The following is a 13,995-nucleotide window of genomic DNA, read 5'->3' as shown; positions in this document are numbered from 1 at the left end:
GTTAAGTACAAAGACAGATGAATACCACTAACTGTCCCATTATAAATACCCCTATAAAATACCAGATTTCTTCAAAAGACAAGTCAGCGCTGCAGGTACCTTCTTCTAAGTGCTACCCTAGACTCCACTTTCTATGTCATCTGCATTAGTGTTTCAAATTGTTTCAAATGCTTCTCCCTTGAAGCCACCAGAACAGTTTCATCCCCTCTCAGGCTCCATGGTGAGGATGCATGTCAGGTGGATATGAGTATACGGCGGGAGGCTGAGCTGCCACAGAGCCTGTTACCCCACAGTAACTGTCTGGGTACCAGCACCAGACACTTAGTGGCAAGTTCCAAAACTAATAATATTTTCAGTAAACAAATAATCTAGTACACTTGACTTTGAACATATCTTTGGAAGTGCCATTTACCAAGGAGCACTGAAATAAAAAAAACAAACAAAACTGTTATTATTAATAACGGCTGAAAAGTCTCCTACAGTATACAAGCCACAAGGGTAATAAAAAAATTAACCGTCTTAGCAGAGATTATAAAAGTCAGATGGAAATTCCATTAACTGAAGTACAGAAATATTTTAATTTCTACTGCACTTTAAAAAGATATGCATACATATCTACCATGATATGCATATATTCGTTCATCTCTAATGTTTGGGAAAAATGAGACAAACATTGCTAATGAAATGCAGGCAAAGGCAAAGCATGCAAACATAAGAGATATAAGATACAGCCTTTCATCCCAGCTAAAATGTCTTAGTGAAAGAGATGTTTATTTCAGTTAAATTTTTAAAAATTGATACTCATTATTTTAGGTTTTAGATATAATATTTCAGAAACTTATAAATGCTGCTTTTCCAATACACAGTAGCTAATTACAGGCAAAATGTAATCTGCTTTCATATTTATATAAGTGTTAAGAAAATATTTCTGAAATCCTTTTAATAGTAAATCATTTCACTAAAATACCTTCACTAAGATATTTTATGTCTCGTTATACTGATGAAAAAGCTCGTATGAGACAGTTTCCTAAGGGGCCAGTTGGGCTGTTCTACAGAAGATGCAACCTTGCAAAAAGCAGTTTATATGCCAACATGCAGCCATGGCCCCCGGCTCAGCAGCACAGAAACACATTAGAACTGACAGGACCCCAAAGAGTAGAGACAACACATACTAACATCACTTTTGGGCAGGGAGGAAAAGACAGCATGATATTAGTGCATTTATTTCACAATTGTCTTCTCAGCAATCATTATCACACAAAAGGTCATGAGGTAAACAAAAGTCACAACACATGTGTTCCCTTGGGCACACATCACTGAACACAGCGGATGGTATTCAGGAAAAAAAGTGTGAATCTACAAAAGCTCCTCCAACACTGACTTATAGAACACACAGTTTACAGAGATTCTCTACAGGAGGAAGAAAAGCTTCAATGTTAACATGGATATGTAAGCACGTTAATCCAACCTGAAATAGTCCTAATAAACATTTTATTCCCAAAGTATGGCTCTATTAGATATCCTGAAAACAGGAAACTCATAGGAGATACAGAATGGTAATAAAGTCCTAGTCTACCTCACAAAAGCCTATCAAGATAATTATCAATATAATTATTGAGATAATTATAATTACATCTATAACAGGAGTGCTCTGATATACGTCTTATTCAGTTTTACAACAAACCTGTCAGAGGTGGCCTTACTCCCAACTTGACGCATAAAAACCAGACAGGGAGAGTTTAAATCATTCACCAACTACTGCCAGGTAGAGGAACAGGACTTCAGCCTGGATTTACCTGCGCCAGGTGAGTGTCCTTTCCACTTCACTAGTAACATACATAACATAGCACTAAGAACTCAATTTTCATTTCTTCTATAAACTGTTTATAACATCATCCATTAGGAAAATATAGTCTTTTTAATCAGGGGTTCAGGGAGTCTGTCACCCCACCAACAACACTGGGGTATCATGAACTGTGGCAAGCCGTGGCAGAAAGGTAGGGAGGAAGGGGATCCCAGGTACTTTTAATGTTTACTTATTTTTACTTATGTTTGTGCTTATTATTAAAATTGTACACATGCCAGAAACGTCTAACTGTGTATGTGCACAGGATAGGTCTTCTATAAAACAACTCATCTCCCGGTGCTCTGTGAGAAGACGGGGCCTGGCCATGGCTCGGTTCCTGAGCTAAGTACCACCTCTAGCTGCCATGTCTGGTAGCAGAAAGCAGATCTGCATGTAACTACAGATACAATACAAAACCGTCCCACAAAACAAAACCTACTGAAAACTCATGATTATGCCACTCCTTAAACATAGTATTTAAGTGATTCTCTCCCTGTTTTACTCATATATTTGACTTAATAGTAGATAACATTTACACAGTAATACTCTCCCAGTCCATCTGGTGCAGTAATTAATATTAACCAGGAGGATTTAACGTAAAGCCCTTTGCTGTTATTTGAATATCATCCTTTCTATAAGCCATTATGTACTGACTGATAAGTCACATTTTATTTATAAATTTTTTTTTTAGAAAAAGAGATACATTTAATTTACAGTTGTTTTTTTCTGAAACAAATGGTCTAAGACAAACCTGACAATCATTTAAGATCTGTTGGCAAGGAAACCAGATTACTCATAGAGTATGTGACTACCATGTATGGAATGAGAATCTTTCTCCAAATTCAGAGTACCAGCTTAAGAAAGCTATGTTCTTCATTCCCTAAGCACCAACCATTCTTTTAGATAATTTTATATAAATCGATAGTAACAGACATTAGACTCACAAAGGCACTTTTGCTTTTGAGGATGGGGGTTAAATCTGGCCACTCAGCCACAGACCAAGAAGTAAGTGCTTTCCATTTCTCACTATCCAAGAGGATCTATGTTTATTGAATGCTCATGGTGGCTTCATCCTGTTGGGCAGCCACAAGAGCGATGCCTACCTCCATCCAAGCTTCGAGACATGGTGTAACGCTTGCTGGATGAGCGTTCGAAGTAAGGGGCTGGGCGATCTATCAGTGCGCTGGCTCTCCTTGTTTGGGCTTGTGTTCTGCCACTATAACGAAACTTGGAACCCAAGGTGAGAAATTTCTTTGGAGGTGCTTCTGGTAACAACAATCTAAAGATATTAAAGAAAAAACAACAGAAAGAATATTAAATCAAATAATAAGAATGCTAACTTTTCATTCTGTTCGGAAAGGTAAAATGCTCTGTGTACTAATGCAATTAAATGAACCTGATTTTATAAGAAAAAATAATTCACACAGTACAAATCAACTAGGGATGCTATTGAGGCTATGAGCAAAACGAGGGTTGGGTAGGACTGGTGAACTTGAATATCTCATGTCACTGGAGAGTTTACGGTTCTATAAACCCCAAGAGCAAATTAAGTAGGTGATGGTAATGAAGAACAGTGATGATTTGTTATTGTGTAGACACAACTCCGGTGGCCCTAAGGAGTCCAGGCTATTGAGAAATTATTGAAATAATAAGAAATGGATCAGACACTTGAAGGTAAGAAAGGGATTGGACACTTGAAGTGGCTATCCTATAAAAAGAATGAAAAGACGGTAAAAATAATAAAGAGGATATGGGATAGATAAATATAGAAAAATTAAGGAAAACCCTTCATATTTAGTTAAGAGTTCTTTTAGGATTTCTTATTAAGAAATCTGGTGACAACAAACCTGAAGGAACAGAAAGGATATGCTTCCACATTCTTCTTCTCAACAACCTTTCTCAGTATAAGTGATTCCAGGAATTTTAATTTTTCCTTAGGAAAAAAGTAAAATGATCTCTCCCTACCTGAAAAATGTATGGTGTTCAACACATACTTTCCATAAACGCTTGGCAGCTCGATGATTTGGCAGTTTAAACCCAATGGTACTTTCAAATTGTTCAAACTATATTTAAAAAACATTGAAGAGTAGAATCAAGATAAAAATAATAAATAACAGAAAAGCAAATCATTTAAAAAATCATAATACCACCCATAATTTTTTTCTTTACTCAATCATTTGCTATATGCAGAATTCATGCTATACATATTCATTCATTAAAAAGAAAAAAAAAATCTTCTTAAATGCTGCAGATACAGACAACCACATTATGCATGTAGTACATGTTTCATGTGCCAGTGTGGACCTTATGAAAAGTAAATGCAAAAAGAATATTTGGATTCCTTCCAGGGATCAATTTGTCTGGATCTCAGTTTTAAGCCTAATTTTCATGGTTTCTCCATGACATCATGACGTCAAATGGAAGATACAGAAATAAACAAAAGGTTTACAGTATATAGCATTCTCAGAATGACATTTTCTCCTGATATTTGGTCTGAAAATATGCATGTATCCTAGGTATTTGATGACTTGGTATCAGGTATTGCTGATATTATTTGTGCATTATAAAATGGATCATCATGTTAAATGCTACCATCTCTCAATATTATATATAAGATTAGAGATTGGGAGAATACATTTTCATATTTCTCAGCATGTATAGTTCAGATAATACTCTATCAGCCATTTGATTTTCTAAGGTGAAATATCTGATTTCCTGAGTAATTATTTTAATATTATTGTAGACACTTATTAATTTTTTTATTTTCTAAGGACAGTATGCATCAAGCCACCAGAGGGCAATCATCTTAAACAGTAAAGGGTTTCCAAAAGAACACAAAACAAACAACCTGACTACTGATACAATCAATAGTAAAAGTAATTTATGTGACAAAGAACCAAGGAGAGGGCTCCTTTGCATGGCATATAAGATATACTTATGCTTGACCTCTATTTCTTGTTTGTTGAGAGGGACTGGTTAGGGAGAAGACTGGGAATACATCACAGATTACTCTACCTGCAGTTGCCTTTCCCAATTTCTTACTCACTCTGGAAGTTCATGTGCATACTGGTCATGAAAATCACTGCTGTCCAATGGGCCCAATCAAATGACAAAGCTAAGTACTATGGATCTTAACTAAACCACCCCCCATTTACTGATCCTTCATCTAATATGTACCACACATTATGCAAAGGTCAAGGGTTTTAAAAAATAAGAGTCAACTTGCTCCTGCAAGAAGATGGGAAGATTCTCTCAAGGATAATAGAGGCCCCTGCACTTTTTAATGTCTTCTAGCTCTTTGTGCTTTGTATTCATTTCTTGAAACCTCTTCAGAGACTTCATGCCACCAGTACTTTCTTCTCACTCATTCTTCTCAGCCTATAAATATGCTTGTAAAAAAAAGAAAGGGAACAACTTTCCCTGAGCCAGCTTCTGTCTGAGCCAGAGTCTTCTCACTCCTCACTGCTAAACGTCTGAAGAAGCCTCGGCTACTTCGCTCCTTACCTTACGGCAACCTGCCAGGTGCTCCTAACTGCTTCCTCAACTCTTCAATGTCTCAACAGGGTCTGACTGTCAACTCTGAGACACTTTTCTCAGTTCTTATTTGTACTTTCTCTGTAACATTTGGCACTACCAGTTAACCATGCACTCCTAGTCTCATCTCCTTGTCACCTGTGACTGATTCTGTCCCTTTTTACTTTTCTCTAGCTATTATTCTTAATCTCCCTATGTTTCCTCTTTGGCCTACCTCTCTCTCAAAAAGTGGTCTCCCCCACATTTTTTGTTATAGGGCCTCTTTTTTTTCTTTTTATCTTCTCTTGTTATTTGGATAATTTATTACATGCCCAAGGCCCTGATTAAAATGTATACAGTTGATGACGTTCTTCAAGCTCTATATTTCTTACTGTGTAAGAATCACCCCCTGAAAATTCCCAAAGGCATTTCAATCTTTGTTTCTGAAATCTACCCCCTTATTTTCTCTTGTCTCAAATATCATTTCCATTGCCTTCTCTTGGGCAAGCCAAAAACGTCTGATTATCCTGGACCGTCTCCTCTTTTTATCCTTCCTCCATCCTGTCTCCAAAACCTACTGTCTGCCTCTGAAATCTGTCTCAGATTTGCTCCTTCCATTCTATTCCCAGAGCTTCTGCTCTAGTTTAGGTCTTATCACATCACATTACTAAGTAGCTTAATTTTATTAAGAAATCTGTCATTCTGAAGTATTCATCTAGTTATGTCACGTCCTGATTTAAAACCTTCCATGGCTCACTGCTGTCTGCACTGCTCCAATTTTCCCTGCTGCCTCTCACAACTGTGTTCATTCCATGTCCATGGGATACTATCTCATCTGTTTCTATCATGGCATAATTCCAGTGTGTGAGTCTGCTTCTCTGCTAAACATAAAGTCCCTTAAGGACAAGATCATATTGATCTTTCTATTTCCAATGCCCGACATGGATGGTCCCTAGCAATATGAGATGCTTGCTTAATAAATGTTTAATAAATACAAATATATACAAATGTTAAATTTATAACTGATATATATATAGATATAAAAATATAAATATATTTATATAAATATATTTATATAAATATATCTATATATATATCAGTTATAAATTTAACATGCAAACTTTAGGACATATTTTTATAATTACTGCAATTTGGGTATTTGCATGAAAGGCTTACAGATTATTTCAATCTTCATAGACAAATATGACCTTATATTTACACTAAAAATGATTGCTTGCTTTGTAGTCTGATATTTTAATTGTACTTTCCACTCATGGGTAGGCTGATTTTGAAGACAGGAGATAATTCTATATTATGCCAGACAATGTTCAGAGACATAAATGAGATGCAATTTTAGGGCTTTGCCTCCATTATATCAATCATATTGATCAGAGATGGAGATATATATTATCTATTAGGCAGATAGAGCAGATATTTACTACCTATTATGAACAAACCACTAAGGAGGAGACAAATATAAGTCAATCACAGATGCTATTGTCCAAGAAATAAGGATTAGTTAACAATTTTGACTGTTTCATTAGCCTCTCTGATTTGAGTAAAAAAGGTGAAAATATATTAGGCTGTGGAACATTTACATAATTTACATTCTGTGTCCCTCATTCTAATCTTTCTTGTACATCAATGCACATTATCTCTAAGCTATTCACTTAAGGATGCTATCAGATTTGGAGGACAGAGAAAGATAGCATAGAGACAACAGAACAGGTAGAAAGAAATCTATCCTTTATTTGCAGAGGTTTAATGACTAAGACCTTCTTTTATTCCACAGCTTGAAATATACAAAACATTATTCAGGAATCTGGATTTTACATTAAAATATGTCAAAACAACCCTTTCAATTAATGTATGCCATGGGAAAAATGGAAATAAACTAATAAAAAAAAAAAGAACATTTTATTTCTTCCTGTTTATTGGATAAACCTACAATAAATTCTCTCAGGCATTTAGACATAACTCACCAACCATGTCCTGAGAACTTGTGAGCAGGTAATTAAAATTTTTGTTTGCTATTGGGTACCTTTTTTCCCCAATGTATGTGCAAATGTGGGGGTCTACTTACCTCTCCTGGGCGGATCTTGATGTAAAAGTTGTTCCGTTTGTATGAAATTTTTAGAACCTTAGGCCAGGCAAATCTATTTATCCGCAGTCGGTCGCGATATATTAACAGGCCACTCGCACAAACTCCTAACATAATTTCTACTCCTTCAGAATCCTGGAAAATAGCAGCAAGAACAGAGGATCTATATCTCATTTGTTTCCACTTATAGCTGGGTACAATATTTAAGCCTCCATGACAGAACCTATAATTGACTACCTGTAGCTCTAATTTAAATAAGAAAAATACTGCAGCCATTTTAAAAACATTACCACTCAATAATAGCCTTGTAATGAAGATATTACTATGGAGATTTGTTAGAGTGAAATCTGCTCACCCAGGTTTCTTAGACTTACAACAGAAACACTGCACATAAAGAAGGCCAACCGGTGAAAGTGTCAATAACAGAAATAATGGCCACAGTTCTCAGTTATGGAGTGCCAAGCACTGCCCTAACACTTTATATATATAACTCTTTTAATATTCACTAGGATATTTTGGGATAGATGCTATTATTATTCCCATTTCACAGACGAGAAAACTGAGGCATAGAGAGGTTATGTATCTGTCCCAGTTGAATGCAGGCAGCCTGGTTCCAGAAGTGGCACTCTTAATGAATATGTATACTAAGAGAGGGGCACTATCCTTTCTTATGAGTATTTTAGAGTTCGTTACTTTTAAAAGAACCTCAGTCTTTCTTATATACCATTATTGTAGAGTAAAATTTAAATATATAATAGTTTTTTTCCCTTACGTATGAACTGTACGTCTCCAACAGGCCCCCCAACACACATGCACACACTGCCCAGTGGTAATCACACTTAACAATATAAGTCACATAAATAAAGGTATATTTTATATATGTGAACAATCTTTTATAACAAAAGTGGGATCATGCTACATTTGCAATTTGCTTTGCTATATATTTAGGTCATTTCCTAGGGATGTGTGATGCCCAAAGGTCCCAGAGGTCTTCAGAGATGTTATGTCATGTTTGGGAGACAAAGTATAATATATGCACCATAAATGTATTCAGGTCAAATTAGTGTAGAATGAACATCTGCAGTGGCCTTGAGTGGGGTACAAACTAAGGACAGAGGCAGGACTGTGTGTGAGGCATAGGCTCCATCCCATCTCCCTGCTCTCACTAGCTGTTGGAAGCAGGGGGTACATAGGAGGCAAAGCTGGGGGCGTTTGTCACCTTCATCAGCAGGGCTGTCCCCAGCTGAGTCACTCTGTGGCACGAGCAAAGATGGGAGAGGAAAATAGCAGAATCCATAAAAGAGATTCTGACTCATCCTATTGTTGAAATTTACTTCCTAAAGCCTGTCAGTGAAAGGTACAAGATTAATATTTCCAGAATAAAAAAATTTAGTCCATCTCTGGAAAATATAAGTTTATAATTGCTTTAAAATAAAACAGTTTACCTTTGAAATATATCATTCCATTAGGTAGGAAGTTACAAGAATGAAAATACTTGATGGCAGGATATTACAACATAATAAGATCTGAGGAGAACTCTAAGACCAGAAACTGCCTGCCACTTACCATGGGCTCGACTTTGAAAGAGCGATATAAAGAGCTATAACCTGGTGCTGAGGAGTAGCTGGCATTGCTGGTCCTTTAGAACCAGCTCGTCTGCCACATGACAGTTCAGAGGTGACCACCTTATGCCATGAGCAGAAATATAGGCATGAGGGAGGACCATTTGAGTAACTGCTCTTTGATTTCCTTTCTTTTTGATAAAGAACATAAAGTTCAGAAAATATGCCTTTGAACTAAAGATGGAAAGAACATTTAAAACATTTTTCATTATTTTATCTATTTTTAAATCACTCTTTAGTGTCTTTGAAAGAAAACAGAATCCTTTCACTGGGAAGATCGGGAAGGCTCCTTTGCTCCTTTACTTTTCTCCTGTGCCCTCCCCAACGGGAACTTCTTTGTGCCCCATATCTTTCTGTGTGCACAATCGGTACTGCAATAAACTCTCACCACCTTCCTCCTCCTCATGACTGCAGCTGGATGAGAGCAAGAGCTCTAATCTTTGTAGCCACACAGTCAGGACAGTGCCTACCTAGCATGTGTCAAGCCATTTTATGTTTGGCAAATGAGGAAAGAAAGTATCAGTAAGTTTTAAATTGGATGGTGGTCTTCATTTTATTAATCACAAAGCAAAAAAAAAAAGAAAGACACTTTTTTCTCTCTCAAGTGTTTGGCCACAGCCCATAGTATTAAGGTTAGTTTGGTACGTCTTTTATGGTGAAAGCTCTATTGGCATTCTCTCTTGGAGACATGTGTGTTTGCCCGCCAGTGAACACATTTAATGCTCCCTTTATCAGGGGGTACTGAAGGAAGACCTGGATAGTCTCAGTCTATTGTAATTAAAATAAATGTGCATGCTATTCCCTTAATTTAAAATCACTGTTTAGCCCTGGCCAGTTTGGCTCACCAGTTAGAGCGTCGACCTGTGGTCCAGGGAGACCCAGGTTGGGTTACCGCTAAGGGCACGTACCTCGGTTGTGGTTTGTCCCTGGCCCTCCCACTCTATCTGAACAAAAAATGAAAAAATGTCCTCAGGTGAGGATAAAAAATTTTAAAAATCACTGTTTAAACTTTGCCATCCTTCATTATCACTTGGTCCATGGGATATTCAATATGGACTTATATCTACCTTTTAGAATCTTGTATGAAATAAATGACTCTCACAGAGCCTATTCAGACTGACATTAGATGACAAACAAGCAGAGACAGTCTTCCCAAGAGAGAAAACAAAGCATTTAGAAAAAGGTTTCCAAAACAAGGGAACTCCATCTAATATGGTATTTTATACAGAGCTGTGGAGTTCAAGATAGCAATTCAGAATTTCTAAATAGGTCCTAAAGCTCAGGGTCTTTTATACCATCCATAGAAGAAAGGCATCTCAGTTATGACCGGAAATTAGCTCTAATTTAATTCAGTAAATTTCCTTCTTAAAATGATAGAGTGTGGCTGCATGAGAAAATAGAGTCCATAACCAAATTATGTTATACTTAATACTCAGATAAAATACTATAACAGGCTGCATTTGCACTCCCTTAATTCTTTCTTTTTCAATTGGCATAAATTCAAATCATGTTATTGCAGCTATCTATTTTAATTCAGTAGTGATAGCAATGTTAAGTGATGGAAACACTGATATATCCTGAGTTGTACTTTCCTAAAAGCATGCCCTAATCTTTCATCTATTTGTTTTTCCTGGGCAGTAAGTGACTCATCATGTGCAATTCAAAATTAGCTCTCGATTCACTCAAATTTTTAGGCCATCTTCATTTCCTTCTTGTTTCCTTATCTTTTAGTCACCTAAGGAAAAACTCTAAGAGAAAATAGTGTATGTGTGTCCTTATTTTCTTTTTAAATTCTCATCCTGCCTTATATCTGGCATAAAATACAAACACCTTTGTTCTCTGACTGTAAAGTAAGTAAAAAAAAATATAATAAACTGGCAAGTAAATAGAGCTACACCTGCTGTTCTAATTATACACAAATGTCAAAGACCCTGGCATAATGCACCAGCCCATCCCTGGGATAAGCCCCAGCCAAGTCTCAGAGATTATGCTAGTTGGTGCTCGGGCCTTCAGCCGTTGGAAGTGCTTATTCTGTGTGATGCACAAAATGATCACAAACATAACCAGTCAAACCTGCATTCACTTAATGGCCACTATTTTCTGGTCCAAACACCATCCAGGGAGCATCAATAGAACCTACAGATCATAGATTTCCCTCCCATGGGACCTCAGGGTTGCTGAGCTGTTTGCCTGAACAGAGTTAGCTGAAACTTCATTTCTTGGCCCCAAACTTGACTGTGTAAGATAGTAGCTTGACTAGAAGCCTGTAACCTGTATGTTCTTGTGAGTCCCAGACTATGAAATTGGTAACTACTCTGTGTATTAGAAGTAAAGGCATATTCCCATAACTGGAGCAGTTACCTTGTCAGCCCAAATCAGAATAAACTGCCCCTGAACTTCAAACACTGATCTTTTAACACTGCTTAAGTACCAGAATCCATCCCTAAGATCCTAACACATTTCTTATGTTTTGATGATAACAGTTTTCATAAAGTTTGCCTGTACTTCCGCAGTACTTCATTCACAGCTGTTCCAATAACAGACTAACACTCATTCTCTCACTGCTGAAAAATACAATTCTATAAAAAGTATGACATGGACTAAAAGCTGCTCTATGCATCCTTACAACCTCCCCCCTCATACAGTCTAATTCCAGCTTCTTGCTTCCCAAGAACCAGAGCCAAGACACAGCTTTAACATTTCACCAATCACCCATCAACCAGACAATCCTTAGCTTGGGTGGTTAATTTTAGTTGAACTTAAAAATAACAATCTTATTTCAGAGGACTGGTTATTTGTCAGAATACCTCAACTTTGTAGATGGAGTTATTTAAATTTCACATGAATTTACTGAATACCTGATGAGTAACCACAACAGGGCCATAAATAGCACTTTACACATAATAGATATGACAGTTGGGTCTTGGACAATCAGCTAAGTTTAAACACATAGACAGAAAGGAGCGAGAAGGTACGAACAAAAATGAGCACATTCTGGCAAAGGGCAGAGACAGGGTTTGGCAGGAGCAAAGGGCACACACATGTCAGCCCAAAGTGGGAGATACAAGTGAGACAGGGAAGGCAGGGTGAGCTCAGAGCTTGTGGTGTGAAGATACATTTCCAACTGTCACAGGCAGGCAGAGGCTCAGACCACGAGGCATGTGAGTTTGAGCCATGTACCGTCAACTCCTCAGGAAAATATTAGAGCTAAATATGCTTTATCACTGGGCAGGCCTTAAAGGGCAAACACAGATTTGAATCCCCAAGGTTCTGGTTTACATGTACTGAAACAAAAATCACCAGCTTATAGCAATAACAGTACTTGAATTAAATAATATTAAATAAAAAGTTTGGGGGTTAAAAAATACATACCTTGGCATGATGTAAATCTACCCCATACATGGATAGTTTTTTGGCATTTTCCAAGAAATGCATCTCGGCTTCTGCTGGCGTCATCCCTCTGATAAGACAAAAAAGTGTTACAATGTTGCTTCACTTTTGCCTGGCCAGGCTCTAATATTTCCTACTTAGCTCCCTTGCTAGCTAATAAGCAAGCCTTCATAGAGGCACCAGCCAATTTGTGTTCAGAGGGAAGAAAAATAATAAGATGGCTTTTAAAGAAAACCTTATAAATAGATATTCTAAGTAAGAACCTAATTATCCCAGAACTGTACCTAGTGCAGAATCCTACTCTGCTCAAGTGTTGTCCATGATGCACTTGAGATCAGTCTTGGAAACAGTGGGTAGTGAAAGTAATGCTCATTCATCAAGGCCCAACTTAAAAAACGAACTGTTGTCAGGGTTTCTGCCACTAACCTGTGACTCTTGTGCAGCTCGATCACTTTATCTTCCAGTTCTTTAGTGTGATTTGGTGCAAAGCGGAACTCACTAATGTAATCATTCCCACATTCATCTGGGTCATAGTCTCCAAGTTCTGACTGGACAGTGTAGGAGCCCAACAGGGCAAGGGTGACAAAGGAGCAGGGCAGCCTTCCGGACACGATGTCATCTCGCAATTGTAAGCAGAGGTAGTACCTTCCAGTCATCAAAAGGACAAAGCAAAAAGCCAGCAATGGGATACAGGAAAAGGATGCCACTCAGTACACACTGTTCAGTAAGCAATTTCTCCCTATTGAATAATCAATCACATGATGACAAATTTTCAAGTGTCTATATTTTAATCTAGGTATAAGGGGAAAATACTTGGCCACAAAATACAATATTTAAGGGCAAGTAAAGACAAGTTAATGTTCATAATAAAACAGTTTTATTAATAAAAAAAACCTATAGACATACTCAGCTAAAACTTTTAAAATAACATTTAAAGCCAAATGAAAAGTCCCCAACACACTTCCTGAAATCTTTGGTTGGAGGTATTACAGTATAAAAATGGTGCTCTTAAATATAATTGTTAAGTCCCAACTTGACTTCAGGAGTCTCATTTGGATATCTAAAGGTCTTGCCATATGTCCAAGACACATTTCAGGTAACTCAACAGCTACGCCATCATAAACTCTATTCTCAATTTCCTGCATTCCTGGTGAGATAGTCTCTCGATAATAATGAGTGATTTCTGTTTCAACTTCTCATTTTTTTAGGATAACTTTCTAGAATCCAACTGATATGAAGACTAATTGAAGAATTACTACTTTAAGACCTCAGAACCTCGCCACTATAAGTAGACAGTTTGAAATTTGGGGACTATAAAACATTTTCCATATAATTTTGACAAGATAACATAAAAATATTTCCATTAATATTTAACTTATATTCTCTGTTATTTTGCTTTTAAGGTTTAGAGATATAATACTAATTGTGGAAGATTCCACAGTAAGTATTGACATGAATAAGTTTTAATACCTTTCATGGGCCAGCATATGGGTATAATAATAAAACACACCTGTATATTTCAT

General features: G+C 37.0%; 1 protein-coding gene across 4 annotated transcripts in view; it reads right to left on the bottom strand.

Annotated features, from left to right (window-relative positions):
* The window catches only part of EPB41L3 (erythrocyte membrane protein band 4.1 like 3), a 198,706-nt gene that overhangs the window by 27,745 nt on the left and 156,966 nt on the right, over nt 1-13,995 (bottom strand). For all 4 annotated transcript variants that reach the window (XM_036244576.1, XM_036244580.1, XM_036244579.1 and 1 more), the window contains exons 7-11: nt 12,899-13,117; nt 12,455-12,542; nt 7,443-7,595; nt 3,812-3,909; nt 2,950-3,125 (exon numbers count right to left, since the gene is read on the bottom strand). In XM_036244576.1, coding sequence (XP_036100469.1) covers nt 2,950-3,125; nt 3,812-3,909; nt 7,443-7,595; nt 12,455-12,542; nt 12,899-13,117 — 734 coding nt within the window. The remainder of the gene's footprint in view (nt 1-2,949; nt 3,126-3,811; nt 3,910-7,442; nt 7,596-12,454; nt 12,543-12,898; nt 13,118-13,995) is intronic.

This window comes from Molossus molossus, unplaced genomic scaffold (assembly GCF_014108415.1).
Source record: "Molossus molossus isolate mMolMol1 unplaced genomic scaffold, mMolMol1.p scaffold_m16_p_6, whole genome shotgun sequence".
Lineage (NCBI taxonomy): Eukaryota > Metazoa > Chordata > Mammalia > Chiroptera > Molossidae > Molossus > Molossus molossus.
The sequence above is the reverse complement of the archived record's forward strand: the minus strand, read 5'-3'. Positions and strand labels throughout refer to the sequence as shown.